We start from the raw sequence: 23,806 nt of genomic DNA on the forward strand, positions 1-23,806 counted from the left end.
ATAGAATGACCCTGTTAGAGGAAAAAAATTAATGCAAGAGAGGGGATAATTCCAGAGTCAAATCCTTGAGTAGGCAAGTAGAGATAGGATCCATTGCCCCACTGACAGAGTTAATAGGTGTATGCACTGTTCATCCAGGGTAAAAGGATGACGGACAGAGTATGTAATTTTTCAGTTTAGTGGTGAGAGAATAAATAAATGGTCTTTTGACTGTTTCTATGTTCTCAGTGGAAAACAAGTGAAATTGTTAGCTGAGGGTGGGAGAAGGGGTTGATTGAGGCTAGAAAAAGTGTAAGAGCTCAGAGGGTAAGTTGATTAGGGAAGTGTTACAGGGTTACATGACAGTGTCATTGGGTCACCTGAGGTTTGTGGGTGAAAGTTTGTAAGGAGACCAGTTGTGTTTCTTCTGTCTAGTTCAGCAGCTCATTGGTAAGCACAGAGCAAGTTGGAAAGTTGAATTTAATCAAGCACTGGGTAAAGTTGGAAAGTAGGAATTAATCCATTGCTTGGTAAATAGAAGGAAGAGATTAAGAGGCAACTTCCCCATTCCCCACCTATGGACATCTTACTCAGCCTTCTCAGTCTCTGATAATCTTTACCAGCTGGCCTCTTGTAGGTATGCAGTCAGTAATCTACGATCTGAATTACGCAGCACACTTTTTCCTTCTTTGAATTCCCTCAAAGTTGTCAGGCTCTGAAATCCCACATTATGCCTTCCCCCATTTTGGATACCCTCTTTCCCCTAAGCTGGCTCATCCCTACTCATGGATGTCCTTTGCATCCTGTTTGAACTCTGACACCCTTGGACTCTTGAAACCTTGTGGCAAGGTGCCCGTGTGGACACCCTTCTCAGCCTAAGCAGTTGTACTGTTTTAGGCTGAGTTTCTATGTCCCTCAACTTCAGCCAGCATGAATACATACATTCTTCTGCCCCACTGTTGGAAAAATGGTTTTCTAACTAGATTGTTTGGAAAGGGAAGGGCTTATATTATTTTTTGTTTTATTCTTTTAGATAGAAATTGTTCTAAAGTTAGTATGTATTTTTCTGCCTTAAATCTAGATTACTCTTTTTGAAGAACCTCTTCTCAGTAAGCTCACCAACAATATTGTGATTGAAATGCTGCAAGATACCTGTTGCTTAAATTCTTCTTAATTTGATACTTTTCTCGTAGCTAAGTCGTAAAAGGGTAGATGCCATGGAAAATGTATATGTGTATTTGACCTACTGGTAGGACATGTTCTAAACAAATTAACTCGTTTTGTAGTACATAGATGCATAATTATTTTGCAGTGAATTAAGACCTCAGCAACTGTTTGCCTTGGGCTGAAATGATAGCATCAAGTCCCTGGGCTTTCACAGCTAAATATCATTGGCCATTTTCTTCACTGAGATGTTCAAATCCTAAGAGGCTACTAGTTTTTTCTTCTTTTATTAAGTTTTTCTTTTTAAATATCGTTGACATACAGTGGTATATTCAGCAGTGTTATATGCACCTAGTGATTCAGCAGTTCTGTATGTTACACGGTGGTCTCCACTATAATTGTAGTTAACAGCTGTCACTACACTAAAATGTTACTACAATATAATTGACCTCATTCTCTATGCTGTACTTCTCATCTCTGTGACTTATTTATAACTGGAAGTTAGTACCTGTTAATGCCCTTCATCGATTTTACCCATTCTCTTACCTACCCCTCCTCTGGCAACCACCAGTTCTCTGTATTTATGAGTTTGATTCTGTTTTTTGGGTTTTTTTTTTTAGATTCCACATGTAAGTGAAATCATATGGTGTTTGTCTTTTTGTGTCTGACTTACTTCATGTAGCATAATACCTTCTAGGTCCATCCATGTTGTTTCAAATGAAAAGATTTCATTCTTTTTTTATGGCTGAGTAATACTCCATTGTATGTATATACCACTTCTTTATCCATTCTTGTCTAGATGGGCACTTTGGTTGCTTTCGTATCTTGGCTACTCTAAATAATGCTGCAATAAACATAGCTGTGCATTTTATCTTCTCATATTATGTTTTCATTTTTGGAGGGTAAATACCCAATAGTGGAATTACTGGATCATAGAGTCCTTCTATTTTTAATATTTTAGGAGCTTCCATACTGTTTTCCACAATAGTTGCGCCAGTTTACATTTCTCCCAACAGTGCATGGGGTTTTGCTTTTCTCATCCTCACCAGTACTTACTCGTTCTTACCTTTTTGATACTGGCTATTCAGACTGGAGTAAAGTGCTACCTCATGGTGGTTTTGATTTGTGTTTCCCTGATGATTAGTGATACAGAACATTTTTTTCATGTGTCTTTTGGCCATCTGTATGTTTTCGGGCAAATATCAGTCTATTCAGGTCCTCTGCCTATTTTTAATCTGATTATTTGGGGGGGGGTTTGGTGTTGAGACGTATGAGTTCTTTATATATTTTGGATACTAACCTCTTATCAGATATATCATTTAGAAGTATCACTCCCATTCAGTAGTTTGCCTTTTTGGGTTTTTTTGATGGTTTACTAGGCTGTGCAAAAGCTTTTTATTTTGGGGTAATACCATTAGTTTATCTTTGCTTTTTTCCCCCTTGCCTGAGGAGACATATTCATAAATATGTTGGTAGAGCTGATATCCACAAGATTACTGTTTTCTTTTAGGACTTTCATGCTTTTAGGTCTCACATTTAGGTCTTTAATCCATTTTGAATTTATTTTTGTGTATGGTAAAAGAAAGTGGTCTAGTTTCATTCTTTTGCAAGTAGCTGTGCGGTTTTCCTAATACTGTTTATCGATGAGACTGTCTTTTCCCCCATTGTGTATTCTTGCCTCCTTTGCTATAGAATAATTGACCATATAAGTGTGGGTTTATTTCTGGGCTCCCTATTCTGTTGATCTGTGTGTCTGATTGTTATAGCTTTGCAGTATTTCTTGAAATTTGGGATTATGATACCTCCAGCTTTGTTATTCTTTCCAAGATTGTTTTGGCTATTCAGGGTCTTCTGTGTGTGGTTCTATACACATTTTAGGATTATTTGTTGTAGTTTTTTGAAAAATGCTATTGGTATTTTGATACGGATTGCATTGAATCTTTAGGTTGCTTTGGATAGTATGAACATCTTAACATTTAACATTTCAATCCATGAGCATAGCATATCTTTCCATTTTGTCATTTTGAATTTCTTTCATCATTGTCTTACGGTTTTTAGATTATAGGTCTTTCATTTCCTTGGTTAAATTTATTCCTTGGTATTTTACTCTTTTTGGTGCAGTTGTAAACAGAATTGTTTTCTTAATTTTCCTTTCTGCTATATTGTTATTAATGTATAGTTTGCAGTGGATTTCTGTATGTTAAGTTTGAATCATGCAACTTCTGAGCAGCCAGTCCAACAACTTCTCACTCCTTACCTCTACCTCCAATGCTGAAGCTCTTGTGTAGGCTGTCTTCCTGTTTCTCCTGGAATACTCTCTGCCTTCTGTCTTGCCTCTGTTAGTTCAGTGTGTTTACCTTAAAGGCAAAGTGATTCATTTAAAATGCACATCTACTGCATGCCTTTCCTCTGGATTAAACCCCTGAAGTGGTTTTCCATTGCTTTAAGTTCAAAGCCCTTAACATGTTTCAGAAGGCTCTTAATTACTGGAACCACTTTCTGTCTTCACTCCCTTTCCCCTTTGTTCTGCACCATACTTTCTGAAATTACTTTAGCTATTCAGTGACTCAGATCTTTTCATCTGGCTAACTCCGGCCCATCTGTCAGTTCTCAGTTTAAACATTCACTTCCTTTAGAAGCCCTTCCCAGAATTCTACCCTAGGTAGATTAGATGCTTACTTTGTGTTTTCAAAGTATCATGTACTTCTCTTAAGACGATGTTTAACACCACTTTTTTACTTTTCTGTTTAACCTGTCTTCCATACTTCAAAGGAGAAAGTGTCTTTCTTTTTGAACCAAAACAATGCATGTAAGCTGCAAGTGCGTAATAAGTTGGTGCTTAATTTTTTGAATGATTTGACCAATTAATATCATAGTTATGTTTATGCCAAAAAGTTATTAAAAGACCAGTAAAAGATAGTCTATGATTTTAAAAAAAAATGCAGGTTTCATGACTTGTTGTTTTGGTTACAGTCGAGGAGTATCATATTTGTGCTCCCAGTATAAACAACTATAAAACTGGAACAAAAAAATTGAAGCAACTATTTTCAGGCATTGGACAACAGATGGCACAGGGCTGTGATCTTTGAGAAAAGAGAAATGTATGAGGGACTACACATTCATTTTAGCTTTCTCCCTAGGGAAATTTTGTACACTTTGGCATATAGAATTAAAACCCCAGCAGAGAATAATAGTATTACCAGCTAGATGAAACAAACGTAGAAGTGTGGGTTTGCTGATGTGACTATAAATTATGGAATAAGATACAGGAGAGGGGTTGCTGTGCAGAGATGGGCACCAGAAATCTGTTTAAGGGACTATCGAATCTTTGGCCGGATACTAAGCTACACATGTCCAGGACAGGAATTATTGAGGGCTAGCAGAGAATAAACTACGGGGGTAGAAGAGTGGGACTGTGAGCTGAATGGATATTCTAGAAGTTACACACTGCTGGGTGACATTTGAATTGTGATATGCCAGAGTAAGGAGGCCTTATGGAACTCTCTTTTGAGTTCTCCCTTTTGATAACATTCTTTTGAGACCTCAGAAGGGCCATCAGTGTCTCCCTGTTTTGTAGGAAATACTGATGGGACATCAAATCAACAACTTAGTCTTAAGTGGTTCAGGGGAGAAAAGTTTTGTACACTTCATTTCTGCTTTTCTGTAAGCTTGTATATGTTTTGAAAATTATTTTGGAAAACACTTGCAATACTTAAGAAGCTAAAGTTTATTTGAAAAACTCACACATCTGGTCTCCTAATGCTGAATAACAAAAGTAGAAAATACTCAGTTTTAGTAAATCAATTAAAGAGTGTTCTTGGGGTGCCTGGGTGGCTTACTTGGTTGAGCGTCCAACTCTTGATTTCAGCTCAGGTCATGATCTAATGGTCATGGGATCAAGCCCTGCATCAGCTCTCTACTGGGCATGGAGCCTACTTGGGATTCTCTCTGTCTCTCTCTCTGTCTCTCTCTCTCTCTCTCTCTCTGTCTCTCTCTGTCTCTCTCTCTTGCCCCTCCCCTGCTTACACACATACACTCAAACTGCCCCCCCTCAAAAATTTTTTTTAAAAAAAGTATTTTTTTTCTCTTGTATATTTGAATAGCATGTAAAAATGACACTCATTTTGATGTTTAAGTTTTTGTCATTTTTGATAAGATTGCTCATGTCTTTTCTTTTGGAACTAACATTCTGATGCTTATTAAGGTAGCATAATCTTTCCCTGTGTACCTTTAAAGGTTGCTCAAGAAACAGATGTTAGAGCCCAGATTCGTCTGCAGTTTCGTGATGTCAATGGAGAACTTATAGCTGTGCAGAGATCTATGGTGTGTACTCAGAAAAGCAAAAAGACAGAATTTAAAACCCTGGAAGGAGTCATTACTAGAACAAAGTAGGTGTTTACCTTATATTTGAATATCTATTAATTTTCTGTTATTTAGGTTTATAAGACTGTGGGTTTTTTTCCCATTATTTTAGAGCAGCATAATAATTTTTTTAAAGACTTTATTTTTTTGGAGCAGTTTCAGGTTCTCCGCAAAACTAAGCAGAAAATAGAGTTCCTGTAGTACTCCCTGACTCTATGCATGCATAGCTTCATCCACTATGAACAGTTACTGTTGGATCTTTTATCAGTTAAACAGAATGATCCCATCAAAGATTTTGTGGTAATGCTGCATTCCTTTGAGTAATTTATGAACACTTGTTCAACTGAAGGTACACAATCACTCAAATATAGATTGAATGAATGGAAAATGCTAGTATTGTGTGTAGGAATGTGTGAAATGAGAAGCATACAAAGTGTAACCCTTTGAACTGTCACCTTTATTAGAGTCACATTATCACCTTTAATGGGTTTGGATTTTGGAATTAGCCTGCCCTGGATTCAAGGCTTTATCCCTGTTGTACAAATTACTTAACTATCACCTTACGCCTTTCACTTGTTTATTTGTCAACTAATTAAATAATTCTCTTAATTAATAACATTTGTCACCTATTATGTGCTAGAGGCAGTATATTAGCTATTGGCTTCTCAAGCAGGCTGGTTTCCTTGGCATTTAAATACACTCAGGTGGATTTCATTCCACACCAGTTACTGTTTGTCTCTATTTTCCCCTTCACAGTCAGGCTTCTCATAAGAGTTGTTGATAATCACTGTCTCTATTTCTGTTTTTCCTCCATCCTCCTTTAGCCCCATTCCTTTACTGAAACAGCTCCAACTGAGGTCAGAAATACCCTCTGTGTTAATTAGGATAATGCTATTGGTTTACTAAATAGATCTCTTTGCAATCCTGTGGCTTTTTTTTTCATTTGTAAAATAGGGATTCATTTTTATTATATATATCTTAGAAAGAAGGATTGAGCTAATGCATGTAAAATGAGAGCTCATGTATTAGTTTTCTTTGCATAACCACAAACTCAGTGGTTTAAAACAACAGACATTTATTATCTTATAGTTCTGTAATTTAGGAATCCAAATTGGGTCTCACTGGCTTAAAATCAAGGTGGTGGCCGGGCTATAATCCTTTCTGGAGGCTCTAGGGAAAATCTGTTTCTACATCCTTTTTGGGTCTTTTGCAATCCACCCACAAAACTTGGCTCATGGCCCTCCATCTTTAAAGTCAGCAATAGTGGGCTGAGTTCTCATAGTACATCACTCTGACATCCTCTTCTGGCTCCCTCTCCCACTTAAAGACACTTGTGATTGCGTCGGCCCCACCCAGACAATCCAGGGTAATTCTTTTACTTAGGGTCCAGATGATAAAGCAACCTTAACTTCATCTGTAATCTTCATTCCCTTTTGCCATGTAACCTGATGCATTCACAGGGATTAGAATATAAATATCTTTGAAGGGCCATTGTTCTGTATACTGTAACTCAGTAAATGGTAGCTAGCAATAACTTCTTGGAGATCTTTTTCTGGACTTGCATGACATGACACTGTTCTGTCTCTCCCTCACAGCTACATCCAGCCAGCTAATAAAGGTAGCTGGTTCCACGGGCTCAGCCCTAAATCCTCTCCTATTTTTGCTCTGTATTCTCTTCCTAGATAATCTCATTCATACCCATTACTCAAATTACTCTCTATTCATAGATGACTGACAGATTTAGGTCTCCAGACCTCTGTTTTCAGACCCATATACCCACCTGTCTCTCTCATTTTCTACCAGCCCTTTCAAAGACACCTCGGATTCAACATGTCCAAAACCAAGCTCATGAGTCCCCTTGACGCCTCTTAAAAAATCTCCCACAATGTGATCCTCTTGCAGTGCTCCTCATTGTAGCAAATGGGGTAGGTACCCCATCCATCCAGTGACACAAACGAATACACTCTCTATATCTTGACACCTCCTTGCTCTCTATATGTAGTTCATTACCAGGTCCTCTGGCTTTAACCTAGGATTTAAATGTCTGTTGAGTCCATTTCTTTTCCTTCTGTACAGTGACCTTTCTAGTTCAGGCTACCATAATTTTTCTCCGGTCTAATGTGATCACCTCCTGGTCTATCTGTGTCCATTCTCTCCCCCTACAAAACATTCTCGGTGTATTCAGTGTACTGTTTTCAAAATATGTATTGGAATATATAAATGACAGTAAAGACAGATACTTTACTAATCTAGCTATTAACAGATAGTGCACAGAAAATATAAAGAAAATGTTGAATTTGTCCTCCTGATGAAAGATACTGAGAGATCTCTTGAAATTCAAGGGCAGAGATGCTCCTGGCCCTACGTATAATGATGTAGGGGACTCTTTAAAAGACCCTAAGATACTTCTCTGTAGTGGATTGCTTTGTCAGTGTGACCTTAGAAGTTGAGGTCTACTGATTGGAATTTGCTTAAATGGGTATCACTAAAGTTTGCCTTTATTATCCTTTTACATTGTGTTACTGAACAATCCGTATCTAAACACTATAGTCTTTAGATGTTTTTGTTTAAGGCACAATTGCCTGTCTTCTGTGAATCACCATGTTTTATTTTACTTTTGTTAAAGTCTGTTTTCTTATTTTTAAGTCCTGGGATTGGAAGATAGTTTATTTTTCTCTACTTATTGTCTGTAAATATTTTATATTACTATATTTAAAAATCCAAACGTAAAAAAAAATTAGTTCTGGCATCTTTTCCTGTCCCTCCCTGTTTTACATACTTTTTCATCATTGAACTCCTGAATACTTAAGAGTTAAACTTTTTACCATAAGAAAGCTATTGTAACTGGGGATGCATGAGGGAACTTTTTTTTTTTTTTTAACAAGTACAGCATAAAGGATTGATTAAGCAATTAGAATAGGTACAACAGGAGGTTTTTTTTACATAAATTCTTGATTTTCTTTTTCTGTAGGCATGGTGAGAAGGTCAGTCTCAGCTCTAAGTGTGCAGAAATTGACCGAGAGATGATAAGTTCTCTTGGGGTTTCCAAGTCTGTGCTAAATAATGTCATTTTTTGTCACCAAGAAGACTCTAATTGGCCTTTAAGTGAAGGAAAGGCTCTGAAGCAAAAATTTGATGAGATTTTTTCAGCAACAAGGTTTGTAGCCTTTAATGAGACTTTATAACCTGTCAAGTTATTGAGCCATGGTTGCAATTTGGATATTTCTTTTTTAGAAGAGAAAAAGTCTTAAAAGTAAAGTCATCAGTTATTACCTTTCATCCAGTGGCAACCAGTGGACATATTTTCTTTCTGTTTTCTTTCTGTGCATTTTTATTTACCTGCCTGACAGTTTATATGTAATGTTTTCATTTGCCATTATATCATAAGCATTTTCTAAGGTATTAAAAGCTCTTTGTAAATGCAATCTTAGCAACTATATAATATTCCATTGTTGGAACCTATGTAATTTACTTGGAAAGAAGTTTGATTTTTATTTAATATCTTCAAAGGTACATTAAAGCCTTGGAAACGCTGCGGCAGGTACGTCAGACACAAGGTCAGAAAGTAAAAGAATGTCAAACAGAACTAAAATATTTGAAGCAAAACAAGGAAAAAGCTTGTGAGATACGTGACCAGATTACTAGTAAGGAAGCTCAGTTAATATCATCAAAGGAAATTGTCAAATCCTATGAGAACGAACTTGATCCATTGAAGGTAATTTGATTTCTTGAATAAGAAGACTCACTTTTTATGATGGTAGCATTCACTCATAAAACACTTTATTTTTATATAAATTTGAATGGTGTGTATATTTCTTGAAAAAATTATCGAACATGTAATGTCATGGTTTATATTTTAGGTCTTTATTAGATGGTTTATCTTTTTTTACTATTTTTTTTAAATTTTTTTTAATGTTTTTTTTTAAATTTATTTTTGAGACAGAGGGACACAGAGCATGAGCAGGGGAGGGGCAGAGAGAGAGGGAGACACAGAATCTGAAGCAGGCCCCAGGCTCTGAGCTGTCAGCACAGAGCCCGACGCCGGGCTCGAACTTATGGACTGTGAGATCATGACCTAAGCTGAAGTCGAATGCTTAACTGACTGAGCCACCCAGGCACCCCTAAAGGATGGTTAATCTTAAAGTTGCCCAAAGAACTTGGATTTGAGAGTAAACAAATTTGTACCATCTTAGTAAGCTACTTGTATAGATCTTAAATATCACTGTAATGACCCAACCTTACATTTCTGTATTCTTAAGATTTTTTTTTAATTGACATATCTTTCCAGGAAACTTTTATAACTTGCAAGATGTTACTTGGCTTTGTACAAAATTTGGAATTGATACATATATTTGCAAATAAGTACAGCTTTCTAAACTCCTGTGATCTGTAAGAAAGAAATTTCATTCATTTATTTCCTAAACATTTATTGTTTCCTATGTGTGAGGGCATACAGTGTATACTGTGCTTAGGACTGCAGGTAGTAGGAGAACTACAATGGTGTCCTTGCCCTTAAAGTGTTTCTATTCTAAGTAAGAGCATTCTTGAAAGTGGCTATTTTCTAGATTTCACATAGGAGAAGAATTCTTTTTACCCATTTAAAAGTTACTGATTTAGGGGCGCCTCGGTGGCGCAGTCGGTTAAGCGTCCGACTTCAGCCAGGTCACGATCTCGCGGTCCGTGAGTTCGAGCCCCGCGTTGGGCTCTGGGCTGATGGCTCAGAGCCTGGAGCCTGTTTCTGATGCTGTGTCTCCCTCTCTCTCTGCCCCTCCCCCATTCATGCTCTGTCTCTCTCTGTCCCAAAAATAAATAAACGTTGAAAAAAAAAATTTAAAAGTTACTGATTTGGACTTTTAAATTCATCTATAAATACTGGTATAGTTTACTTATTTAAATTTTTAAAATTTTTCCTCTGGTGCTCATCATGACAGGTATACTCCTTCCTCCCCATCATGTCTTTCACCCATCCTCCAACCCACCTCCCCTCCGGTACCTATCAGTTTGTTCTCTATAGTTAAAAGTCTGTTTGTCTCTGTTTTTCCCTTTACTTGTTTGTTTTGTTTCTTAAATTTCACTATAAGTGAATTCATATGGGATTTGTCTTTCTCTGACTTATTCCACTTAGCATTATACTTTCTAGCTCCATCCATGTCGTTGCAAGTGGCAAGGTTTCATTATTTTTTATGGCTGAATAATATTCCACTTTGTATATATACTACATATTTATTCATTCATCAGTTGATGGTCACTTGGGATGCTTCCGTATCTTGGGGATTATAAATAATGCTGCTATAAACATAGGGGTACATGTGTTCCCCTCGAATTAGTGTTCTTGAATTCTTTGGGTAAATGCCCAGTAGTGCAATTGCTGGATCATAAAATAGTTCTATTTTTAACTTTTTTTTTTAATTTTTTATTATTTTTTTTTTATTTTTAACTTTTTGAGGAACCTCCATACTGTTTCCCACAGTGGCTGCACTAGTTTGTATTCCCACCAGCAATACATAGGGGTTCCTTTTACTACACATCCTCACCAGCACCTTGTGATTTTAGCCATTCTGACAGGTAAGAGGTGATATCTCATTGTAGTTTTGATTTGCATTTCCCTGATGATAAGTGATGGTGAGCATCTTTTCATGGGTCTGTTAGCCATCTGGATGTCTGCCTTGGAAAAAGATACTTGGATATTTGTTTTTTGGGTATGAGTTGTATTAGTTCTTTATATGTTTTGGATATTAAACCTTTATCGGGTATGTCATTTGCAGATAATTTCTCCCATTCCATAGATTGCCTTTTAGTTTTGATTGCTTGAAGCTTTTTATTTTGATGTAATCCCCATAGTTTATTTTTGCTTTTGTTTCCCTTGCCTCAGAGGACCTATCTGGAGAAAAGTTGCTATGGTTGATGTCTGAGTAATTACTGTCTGTGTTTCTCTTCTAGGATTTTTATGGTTTCAGGTCTCACATTTAGATCTTCAACCCATTTTGAGTTTATTTTTGTGTATGGTGTAAGAAAGTGGCCCCGTTTCATTCTTTTGCATGTTGCTGACCAGTTTTCCCAGTACCCATTTGTTGAAGAGATGGTCTTTTTCCCACTGGATATTCTTTCCTGCTTTGTCAAAGATTAATTGACCATATAGTGGTGGGTTTATCTCTGGATTTTCTATTCTGTTTTATCGATCTATATGTCTACTTTTGTGCCAGTACTGTACTGTTTTGATCATTGTAGCTTTGTAATATAACTTGAGATCTGAAACTGTGATGCCTCCAGCTTTGCTTTTCTTTTTCAAGATTGCTGTGGCTGTTGGGAATTTTTTGTGGTTCCATATATATTTTAGGATTGTTTATTCTGGTTTTATGAAAAATGCTGTTGGTATTTTGATAGGGATTGCATTAAATCTGTAGATTGCTTTGGGTAGTATGGACATTTCAACAATATTTGCTCTTCCAGTCCATGAGCATGGAATTCTTTCCACTTTGTGTCATCTTCAGTGTCTTTCATCAGTGCTTTGCAGTTTTCAGAATATAGGTCTTTGGTTAGGTTTATTCCTAGGTGTCTTATTATTTTTGGTGCAGTTGTAAATGGGACTGTGTTCTTATTTTCTCTTTCTGCTGTTACATTATTGATGTATGAATACAATTGATTTTGGGGCACATGGGTGGCTCAGTTGGCCAAGCATCCGACTCTTGATTTCAGCTCAGTTCATGATCTCATGGTTCATGGGTTTGAGCCCCACGTCGGACTCTGTGTTGACAGCATGAAGCCTGTTTGGGATCCTGTCTCCCTCTCTCTCAATCCTTCCCCCTGCTTGCTCTCTAACTCTCTCTCTCAAAAAATAAAATAAAATAAAATAAAAAATCAATTTTGTATCCTTCAACTTTACTGAATTTGTTTATCAGGTCTAGAAGCTTTTAGGTGGTCTTTTGGGTTTTCTCTGTATGTATAGTATCATGTCATCTGCAAATAGTGAAAGTTTTACTTCTTCCTTACTGATTTGGATGCTTCCTGTTTCTTTTTGTTGTCTGATTGCTGTGGCTAGGATTTCAGTACTATGTTGAATAAAAACAGTGAGAGTGGACATCCTTGCATTGTTCCTGACTTTGGAGAAAGGCTCTCACTTTTTCCCCATTGAAGGTAATGTTAGCTGTGTGTTGAAAATCTGTGGCCTTTATTATGTTGAGGTTTGTTGGCTCTAAACCTACTTTGTTGAGGGGTTTTATCATGAATGGATGCTGTACTTTGTCAAATGCTTTTTCTCATCTGTTGAAATGCTCCTATGGTTCTTATCCTTCTCTTATTGATGTGATATGTCATGTTCATTGATAGGCCGATATTGAACCACTTTCTTGCAGTTTAGGAATAAATCTCATTTGATTGTGGTGAATGATTTTTTAATGTTTGTTGAAATCAGTATTTTGTAGAGGATTTTTGCATTTGTGTTCCTCAGAGAAAATAGCCTGTAAATCTCTTTTTTTATGGTGTCTTTATCTGGTTTTGGTATTGGTAATGCTGGCCTCATAGAATGAATTTGGAAATTATCCTTCCTTTTCTATTTTTGGGGATACTTTGAGAAGAATAGGTACTAACTTGTCTTTAAATGTTTTGTAAAATTCACCTGTGAAGCCATTGGTTCTGGACTTCTGTTTGTTGGGAGGGTTTTTTGTTTTTTTGGGTTTTTTTTGTCTGTTTTTTATTTTTAGAGAGAGTATGAGTGGGGAAGGGGGTAGAGGGGGAGGGAGAATGTTAAGCAGCTTCACACTCAGTACAGAGCCCAACTCAGGACTTAATCTCATGACCTTGGGATTGTGACCTGAGCCAAGATAAAGAGTTAGACATTCAGCCAAATTGAGCCACCCAGGCACCCCTGTTGGTTGGGAGTTTTTTGATGACTGATTTATCTGCTGGTAATTGATCTGTTAAATTTTTCTGTTTCTTTCTGTTTCCGCTTTAGTAGGTTATATGTTTCTAGTAGTTGATCCATTTCTTGTAGGTTTTCCAATTTGTTGGCAAATAAATTTTCATAATACTCTCTTACAATTGTTTGTATTGCTGTGGTGTTGGTTGTTATGTTTCCTCCTTTACTAATGATTTTATTTATTTCAGTCCTCTCTCTCTCTCTCTCTCTCTTTTTTTTTTTTTTGATGAGGCTGGCCTAGGGCCTTACCAATTTTGCTGAAATTTTCAAAGAACCAGCTCCTGGTTTTATTGATATGTTCTATTTTTTTTTTTTTTTTTTTTTTTTTTTTTTTTTTAGTTTCTATGTCATTTATTTCTGCTCTAGGGGCGCCTGGGTGGCGCAGTCGGTTGGGTGTCCGACTTCAGCCAGGTCACGATCTCGCGGTCCGTGAGTTCGAGCCCCGCGTCGGGCTCTGGGCTGATGGCTCAGAGCCTGGAGCCTGTTTCCGATTCTGTGTCTCCCTCTCTCTCTGCCCCTCCCCCGTTCATGCTCTGTCTCTCTCTGTCCCAAAAATAAATAAACGTTGAAAAAAAAAAAAAATTTAGGAGTGTCTCTAGTGTGTACTTCATGTGCTTTGCTGTTGTGTCCTGGCTGCTTTATCCTTTGGGCCAGTCTCTTTGCCTGTATGTGGGCAGCGTTCGGTCCCTGGCCTGAATGTGATGTGTTTTAATTAGGTGTACTCTGTTCTCCTTGTGAAATGAGACCTGTTCCCACCACTGTTGGGACTGAGGCTCTGAAAAACTTCCAGGTCAGGAGATCTGCTATTAGCGGGGGTTTGGGCCGGTCTTCTTGGGGAGGGGGCCCATTGCACTAGGACTGAGGCCAGCGTGACTGGGAGCGGCAGTTTCACTGGGGTGTGGAGGGGTGGGGCTTGGTGTAAGCAAGTTAGGTAGCAGTGTCACGGCTGGGCTGGTTCCCGGAGGGGTCTCTGCATGAACACTGCCTCTCTAAGACATGCTCCAAGATGAGCAACTAACCCCGCTCTTTGCCCCAGGTGCTCCTCGGATCGCTGTTTCCATACTGTATTTCAGCGGGCTGTTTGCCCTGCATTTTCTCCCAAGCAGCCCCAGTACCCTCTGAGCTCTATCGGAGCCAAACACTCTGACTTTTAAAACTCCAGGCTTTATCAACAAGAGCCAAAGTATGGAAAGAGCCCAAATGTCCATCAGCAGATGAATGGATAAAGAAGGTGTGTGTGTGTGTGTGTGTGTGTGTGTGTGTGTGTGTGTGTGTATACACATACAATGGAGCATTACTCAGCAATCAAAAAGAATGAAATCTTGTCATTTGCAACTACATGGATGGAACCAGAGGGTATTACGCTAAGCGAAACTAGTCAGTCAGAAAAAGACAAATATCATTTGACTTCACTCATATGAGGACCTTAAGAAAGAAAATAGATGAACATAAGGGAAGGCAAAAATAATAAAAAACAGGGAGGGGGACAAAAACATAAGAGACTTTTAAATATGGAGAATAAACAGAAGGTTACTGGAGGGGTATGGAAGGGGATGGGCTAAAGAGTAAGGGGCATTAAGGAATCTACTCCTGAAACATTTTTGTACTATATGCTAACTAACTTGGATGTAATTTAAAAAAATAAATAAAAATTAAAAAAAAAAAAAAACAAAAAACTCCAGGCTTTAAGCCCTGCTGGTTGTAAGAACTCAGGAAATTCAAGCCTTCTAGCTTTTCAAGCCTATTGCTATGGGGATTTATTTTCTGCTTGTGCTTACCTGTGTGTTAGTCTGTCTATCCCCCTTCTCTGCAGTTGCAGCTCCCTCCCCACCCTGGGGGTCACAGTCTGTCACTCTCCCAAACTGTGTCTCTGTACTTTGTACTCCATCACCATCTTCCAAACTCCTGGTATAGATATTTGAATTATAAATTAGAAAAACTTTGGTTTTGTTCTGTCCTGGTGCCCACTAACATTAATGCATTATTTAGTGAATATTGTTTTGTGTGTAGCACTGTGCCAGGTATTTTGGGGGATAATGAAGCCAAAAACTTGGACTTTGCTTTTAAAGGACTTAAAATCTACTTAGAAAAACAAGGAAACTATTTTAGAAGATAGGTAGGATCACAAATGAGTAATTTGAAGAGTTATGTAAATGGTACATTTGAAAACATAGGTTCTTTAGGAGCTAAAAGGTGGTGGCTATAGCACAGTGAGGAAAGAAAAAATAGATAAATTGGACTTCCTTGGGGTGCCTGGGTGGTGCAGTTAGTTAAGCATCCAGCTCTTGATCTTGGCTCAGGTCATAATCTTACAGTATGTGAGTTTGAGCCTCGCCATTGGGCTCTATACTGATGGCACAAAGCCTGCTTAGGACTCTGTCTCTCCTTCTCTCTGCCCCCCCCCCCCACCTTGTGCTCTTTTTCTTTCTCACAAAATAAACTTAAAAAAAAATTTTTTTAACTTAAAAGAGAAATTGGACTTCCTCAAAATAAGATACTTGTTTTTCAAACTACATCATCAAGAAAGCAAAAGGAGCCCACACAATGGGAGAAAATATTTGCCAGTCATATATCTGAAAAGGGACTTTTTTTTCTGGAACATATAATGAACTGTTATAACTCAGTAACAACAACAAAAAAAACCCACAATTAGAAAATGTGCCAAGGATCTAAATAGATATTTCTCTAAAGAAGATATATATGTGTCCAAAAACATGAAAAGATGTTTAACATCATTACTGATTAGGAAAGTACAAATCAAAATCACAGTGAGACCACTTCACATCCCCCTAGAATGGCTATAAATTAAAAAGACATATAATAGTATTGATGAGGATATGGAGAAATTGGAACCCTCATATATGCTGGTGGGAGTGTAAAATGGTGCAGCCACATTGGAAAACAGTTCAGCAATTCCTTGATATGTTAAACATAGAGTTAACATATGATCCAGCAGTTTTACTCCTAAGTGTCTTACACCCAAGAGATTTTAAAACATACATCTACACAAAAGCTTGCATAGGGATGTTCATAACAGCATTATTTATAATAGCCTAAAGATGGAAACAACTTCGTTGTCCGTTAACTGCTCAATAAAATGTGGCATATCCTTATGTTGGAATATTATCCATCTGTAGAAAGAAATGAAGTTCTGATACATGCTACAACAGGTAAGAATGTCGCAAACACACTAAGTGAAAGCCAATTACAAAAGACCTCATATTGTATGCTTCTATTTATTTGAAATGTCCAAAATAGGCAAATCTATAGAGACAGAAAGATTAATGATTGCCAGGTTAGGCAGTCGAGAGGAATGAACGGTGACTGCAAATTGGTACAAAGCTTTTTTTTTTTTTTTTTTGAAGTTGAAATATCCTAAGATCAGTTTACAGTAATGGTTGCACAACTGTATGAATATACTAAAAAAATGTTGAATTGTATGGCGAATACAGGTGAATCGTATGGCATGTGAATTTATCTCAATAAAGCTGTTTTAAAAACGGGATGGTCAACTGATGAATGGATAAAGAAATTGTGGTTTATATACACAATGGAATACTACGTGGCAATGAGAAAAAATGAAATATGGCCTTTTGTAGCAACGTGGATGGAACTGGAGAGTGTGATGCTAAGTGAAATAAGCCATACAGAGAAAGACAGATACCATATGGTTTCACTCTTATGTGGATCCTGAGAAACTTAACAGGAACCCATGGGGGAGGGGAAGGAAAAAAAAAAAAAAAAAAGGACGTTAGAGTGGGAGAGAGCCAAAGCATAAGAGACTGTTAAAACTGAGAACAAACTGAGGGTTGATGGGGGGTGGGAGGGAGGGGCGGGTGGGTGATGGGTATTGAGGAGGGCACCTTTTGGGATGAGCACTGGGTGTTGTATGGAAACCAATTTGTCAATAAACTTCATATAAAAAAAAAAAAGAAATAAATCCTAAATCTACAAAAAAATAAAAAAATAAAAAATAAAAACGGGATGGTCTTGGGGCGCCTGGGTGGCGCAGTCAGTTAAGCGTCCGACTTCAGCCAGGTCACGATCTCGCGGTCCGTGAGTTCAAGCCCCACGTCGGGCTCTGGGCTGATGGCTCAGAGCCTGGAGCCTGTTTCCGATTCTGTGTCTCCCTCTCTCTCTGCCCCTCCCCCGTTCATGCTCTGTCTCTCTCTGTCCCAAAAATAAATAAACGTTGAAAAAAAAATTTTTTTTAAAATAAAAAATAAATAAAAACGGGATGGTCTTGAATAGAAATGTCTTAAAAAGCCTTCAAGGGAAGAGGTATGGCTGAACTGGATCTTAAAGAATGGGGAAAAATCAGATTGACCGAGTAGAAGCCATTTTATGTATGTTTGTAATTTTATTTTTTCTTCTTAAAGTAATTAATGTGCTCATGATAAAAAAAAAACTTACAGAAAAATATGAGTTGATAAGTAAGAGGTAGTCTTCCCACTCATTCCTGACCTTCTAGTTAAAGCCTATGATCAGCTTTTTTTTTTTTGCGTGTATACAATATAAATGTATTTACATTCACATTGTTATATGTCTATATTTACACCTACAACTTAACAAAACAGAATCATTGTAAGGGAGAGCCTGGGTTAAGTAAACCAGGGTAAAATGAATGAGAAAATTACAGATTATGAAGAATGAATGGGTTTAGAATTTAGTTTAATAGAAAAAATGATAAAGTAGGATATGTTTTAAGAGTTAGGATTATTGTGTATAGGTACTGTGTGGTAATTCGCAAGATACTGGAACACATTTTGTCTTCCTCAGGAGCAGCCTAGTTAGAAAGGTGACAAGCACACATAAGGCAGAAAAAGACAAGAACTGTAAGAGCTCTGAGGAATAAGAGAGAATTTCTGTCTGAGGTGGCCAGAGAGGATTATGTAGGACTGAATTGGGAGTTTAATTTATTGACTATAAATGGTTCAGTAATTAGAGGTGTAGGGACAGTAAAACGCAAGGTGTTTTTGAACACTATCAGGAAATCCATATGGTTGAAATGGAGCATTCGTATAGGAAAGAATGGCAAGGTGGCAAAGAAGCAATACCTGGTGTTTATTGAGTGGTGCAGGATTGTGACTAAGGCTGTAGCAAATTGTGAGGTGTTTGTTTTTGAGAGAGAGACAGAGCATGAGTGGGTGGGGGGCAGAGAGGGAGACACAGAATCTGAAGCAGGCTCCAGGCTCCGAGCTGTCAGCAGAGTCCAACACAGGGCTCAAACCCATGAACTGAGATCATGACCTGAGGGAAGTTGGGCGCTTAACTGACTGAGCTACCCAGGTGCCTCTGTATTGTTTCTTTATTTGTGTTTAACTTTGACTAGTTCTCCATGGGTTTAATTTTATTTTCTGTATCTTCATAGCCTAGTCCAGTGCCTGGCACATAGTAGGTGATTTAGTAAATAATTATTTAAGTGGTTGATTTCCATAGTTGGGGCTGTTTTGTTGTTGTGTTTTGTGTTTTGTTTTTTGTTTTTTGTTTTTGTTCTGACATCCAGGGTTTCTTCCCTTCATGGAATTAAATATAAATTTTGGGTCAGATCACCTTCCTAGGAGCCATCCAGAAGACAGCTTCATTTCAGTCCTGCATTCATGCTTTTTCATTTTTATAGGTATCCTCTGACTTTAGGAATTCTCTTATAAACTATTGTATTCTCATCCCACCACATTTTATCCTGACCTTGGCCCACTTAGGCCTACTTTCCTTTCTTGCCTTTTGTGGAAATTGCTAGACAAATTTGTTTTCAAGTTCAAAAACACCTTCTGGCCTGCTTGTTTATTCTGCCTAGAAGTTCATGGTTCTAGTATACCTGATGACCCAACTGCCTTGTTCTTTTGTCTCATTTCACACTAACACCTAAACTTTTAATACTCTGCTATATTTTTTGTCTTTATCTTTGTCTTAGCTTCTTTTACTAGGTGGTATGCTCTGGGGATAGAGCGGGGATTTTGCACCCTAAGGACTGAACAAAAGCACAGATGTCACAACACTGTAAACTACCCTGGAATTAAAATTTAAAAACACAGATTTCTTGGGGCACCTGGGTGGCTCAGTCAGTTAAGCATCCAACTTCAGCTCAGGTCATGATCTCGCGGTTCTGTGCTGACAGCTCAGAGCCTGGAGCCTGCTTCAGATTCTGTGTCTCCCTCTCTCTCTGTTCTTCCCCTGTTCACATTAAAAAATAATAAAAATAAAAGAACTACAGATTTCAAAGAAGGGATATCCAGGATCTGGTGGACTGGCTGGATTTAAGGAATGAAGCTTCGTAGAGTTGTCACAATAGATCCAAACCCAGATAATGCCACCAAGAGGCCGTAATAGAAGCCGAGAAGTTTCTGAGTGGAGTACCATAGCTGAGATGTTAATATCCAATGTTTTTAAGAATCAATCCTGTTCTTTTTGTTGCTGCTCAAAAGATATTTTCTGAACACAAAATTTTTTTCATAAGTGATAATGAATGGTCCATTCATTGAAGGTATATTATATGCCAGTCACTGAACAGGGTGTTTTAAAATGCATTATGTGAACTCCATAGTAATCCTGTGAGGTTTTATAGGCAAGAAAACTGTGGCACAGGTGTTCACATTGCAACCATGGCGTGGAACCAGAGTTAGAGTCCAAACCTCTCTGAATCCTAAGCCCATACTTTTTGTTTTAAGTTGGGTTTATTGAAGTGTAATTTAGATAGGTCAGTCTTTTTTATTTTAGCCTTTATAGTAGAGGAATGCTAGTATCTTGAGTGTTTTTTTTTTCATTATGGTTTTATTTTGCATTTTTCTAATGTTTATGGATGTTAAGTGTCCTTTTAAATGTTTATTTGCCATCTGAGCATCTTTGGACAAGTGTCTATTCAGATATTTTGCCTATTTTGAATGGGATTTTTGTCTTACTTGGCTGTGAGAGTTCTTTTTATTCTGGATGCAAGCCCTTATCATACATGTGTTTTGCAAATATTTTATTAACTGCTTTTCCAAGGACAGCAGTTTTTGATTTTGATGAAGTTCAGTTTATCAAATTTTTTCTTACAGTTTTTTTTTGTTTCCTGTTTAGGAAATCTTTGACCCCAAATTGCACAGATTTTCTACAGTGTTTTCTTCTTGAAGTTTTGTAGTTTGAGTTCTTACATTTATGTTCCATTTCAGGTTAATTTTTGAATGTAGTACAAGGTAAGGTTGAGTTTTTCCTTCTTCCACCACCCAAAGCCTACAGTGTTAACTATTATCCCACCCTGCCTCCAGTCTTAACCTCCCATCATTAAGTATGTGCCTTCATGCACGTGGAGTCCTCCAAGTCTCCTACTTAGCAAGTACTCTCACAAGAGTTAGAGTGAATGGATAGCAGCATCTTGTACAATGTCTTCAATATAGTAGTCATTCATTCAGTGATAGCTATGAATTATTGGTAAAATTACTCATTCTTCCATTTAGCTAACATAGAGAACATCAATTTTGTGTGGGATACATTAGTGAACAAAATTCCTGTTTTTATGGTGGTTACATGCTACTCATTAATCTACAAATCACAAGATAAGATACTACTGTAATTTTATTAAATGACTAATATTAAAGTTGAGGGTGCATTTAGGTGCAACAGTGAAAGCTTCAAGTTGATATCTCAGCACTCTAATGTTACATTAGTTTAATAAATTAGGTTCTAAGAATATCTTAGAAGAGGAATAGGTCATCCTTGGATTTGTAGAGACAAACATTAGAAGAATATCCCCAGCAGAGCCTGGTTTCACCTATTCCTAGGTGATTAGGCAACCAGCTGTCCTTGGAAGCAGGCCAAGGAGATCATTTATCACACTTAACTTGTTCACAGTTTTCTGTGCTTGAACAGACTTTGAATCAAAGCATAGTTTTCCATGTAAGTTTGGCCTTCAGATTCAGAATGCACTGGTAACTCACTGTGAGTTTCTAGTCCACTCACTAATTCTGTTTATTTTTTAAATAAATTAGGGCGCCTGGGTGGCTCAGTCGGTTAAGCGGCCGACTTCGGCTCAGGTCATGATCTCGCGGTCCGTGAGTTCGAGCCCCGCGTCGGGCTCTGTGCTGACAGCTCAGAGCCTGGAGCCTGTTTCAGATTCTGTGTCTCCCTCTCTCTGACCCTCCCCCGTTCATGCTCTGTCTCTCTCTGTCTCAAAAATAAATAAACGTTAAATAAATAAATAAATAAAATCATTAGCCTGTTAAAGATTAAGTTTTTATAATGTACTTTACATAATGTGACTCTACCCAGTGACTTCTCTGGGACATGTTGAGGGCAAGGCAGTTTATTAGTTTTGTTTTGTTTTTTACTAGCTGTGAGGAGTTGGACAAGTTACTTAATGTCTCTGCTTCTCAGTTTCTCTGTGCCTCCTATAATTTATAGCCTTGCTAGCATTAAATGAGATAGATCACTTTTACTAAGTATCTACCCCAGGACATCTTAACTTCTTTTCATTCATTTGCATTATAAACTAGTGAAATTTATGTATTTATTTATTTTCAGAATCGTCTAAAAGAAATTGAACAAAATCTTTCTAAAATAATGAGACTTGACAATGAAATCAAAGCCTTGGATAGCCGAAAGAAGCAGATGGAAAAAGATAATAGTGAACTGGAACAGAAGATGGAAAAGGTTTGTGGTGGTAGAATTTTGTTCTCCAAAATTTTGAGATTATTTAATGAACCTCATTTGAATCCATTGTTTCAGTCATATCTCGGAAAAAACACAAATCTTGTTGTTTGTGTTATTTCCATGTATATGTTAAAAAGAAGGACATTGAGCAGGTGCCTGGGTGGCTCAGTCTGTTAAGCATCCAACTTTGGCTCAGGTCATAATCTTGCGGTTCATGAGTTCGAGCCCCACATCGGGTGCTGTGCTGACACCTCAGAGCCTGGAGCTTGCTTCTGTTTCTGTGTCTCTCTCTCTCTCTGCTGCTCCCCGGCTTGTGCGTACTCTCTCCCCTCCCCCAAAATTAAAAGAAATTTTTTTAAACGATATTGAAGAAGTTTAGTTCATATTTTGTACCTCAGAATGATAACTTCATATATTTACTCATTAAATCTCTTTATTTTGATTCTATACAGGTTTTTCAAGGGACTGATGAGCAACTAAATGATTTATATCACAATCACCAGAGAACAGTGAGGGAGAAAGAAAGGAGACTGATAGACTGTCAGCGTGAACTGGAAAAGTTAAATAAAGAATCAAGACTTCTCAATCAGGAAAAATCAGAACTGCTTGTTGAACAGGGTAGGACAAAATGTTAACTTGGTCTCTTTTCCTGTTATAATATTAAACATTTTCTGCATGAATAATGAATCTCCAGGAAATTATGCTAAGTGAAAAAAGCCAATCTCAAAAGATTATATACAGTATGTTACTATATAACATTTATATAACATTTTTGAAATGTCAAATTTTTATTTTTTATTTTTATTATTTTTTTAATTTTTTAATTTATTTTGAGAGACAAAGCAAGTAGGGGAGGGGCAGAGAGAGGGAGAAGGGAGAATCTCAAGCAGGCTCCACACTGTCAGCACAGAGCCCAACGTGGAGCTTGATCCCACGAACCATGAGATCATGACCTGAGCTGAGATCAAGAGCTGGACACTTAACCGGCTGAGCCACCTAAGCACCCCTATTATTATTTTTTTAAGTTTATTTATTTTGAGAGAGAGAGAGAGAGAGAACGTGTGAGCAGGGTAGGGGCAGAGAGAGAGAGGGAGAGAGAATCCCAAACAGGCTGTACCCTCAGTGTGGAGCCCAGTGCAGGACTTGATCCCATGACTGGGAGATCATGACCTGAGCTGAAATCAGGAGTCAGTCATGTAACCTACTGAGCCACCCAGGTGCCCCAAAATGTCAAAATTTTACAAGTAGAGGACAGATTAGTGGTTGCCAGGGTTACTGAGTAGGAGAAGGGACAGGAGGAAGGTTAGTATGGTTATGGTTATAAAAGCACAAGAGGTACTATCATGGTATTGGAGCTGTTCATTATGTTCGCTGTCTTGGTGGATATATGAACTTATGCAGTTAATTATATAGAACTTAATACACACAAATAGACAAAAGTAACACTGGGGAAATCTGAATAAATCTGATGGATTGTATCAGTGTCATTATCCTGACTGAAATTGTACTGTAGTATTGCAAAATATTACTAAAGAAAACATTGTTTTTCTACTCACAACAGTTCTGACACCAGTTGTATGGGTTTTTCCACATCAAGCAATTCTCCCACTTCTCAGTGGATAAGATTACATTCTCACACTAATTAGAGTTAGGGCATTCCCCAAGAAGTCCCAAAAGACTGTCTCCCTAACTCAGATTCCAGTTGCAAGTCTCAAGTTGCCTGTCACATATAATTCTGATCAGTTGACTATAAATTAG

The 23,806-nt window shown here is 37.7% G+C and overlaps 1 protein-coding gene across 5 annotated transcripts in view; it reads left to right on the forward strand.

Moving 5' to 3' along the window:
* The window catches only part of RAD50 (RAD50 double strand break repair protein), a 91,742-nt gene that overhangs the window by 13,652 nt on the left and 54,284 nt on the right, over positions 1–23,806 (forward strand). For all 5 annotated transcript variants that reach the window (XM_047084435.1, XM_047084442.1, XM_047084452.1 and 2 more), the window contains exons 3-7: positions 5,380–5,531; positions 8,477–8,662; positions 9,016–9,220; positions 21,920–22,048; positions 22,501–22,666. In XM_047084435.1, coding sequence (XP_046940391.1) covers positions 5,380–5,531; positions 8,477–8,662; positions 9,016–9,220; positions 21,920–22,048; positions 22,501–22,666 — 838 coding nt within the window. The remainder of the gene's footprint in view (positions 1–5,379; positions 5,532–8,476; positions 8,663–9,015; positions 9,221–21,919; positions 22,049–22,500; positions 22,667–23,806) is intronic.

Source organism: Lynx rufus, unplaced genomic scaffold (assembly GCF_022079265.1).
Source record: "Lynx rufus isolate CCGP_SWC_20201006 ecotype Redwood Valley unplaced genomic scaffold, mLynRuf1.p SCAF_1, whole genome shotgun sequence".
Lineage (NCBI taxonomy): Eukaryota > Metazoa > Chordata > Mammalia > Carnivora > Felidae > Lynx > Lynx rufus.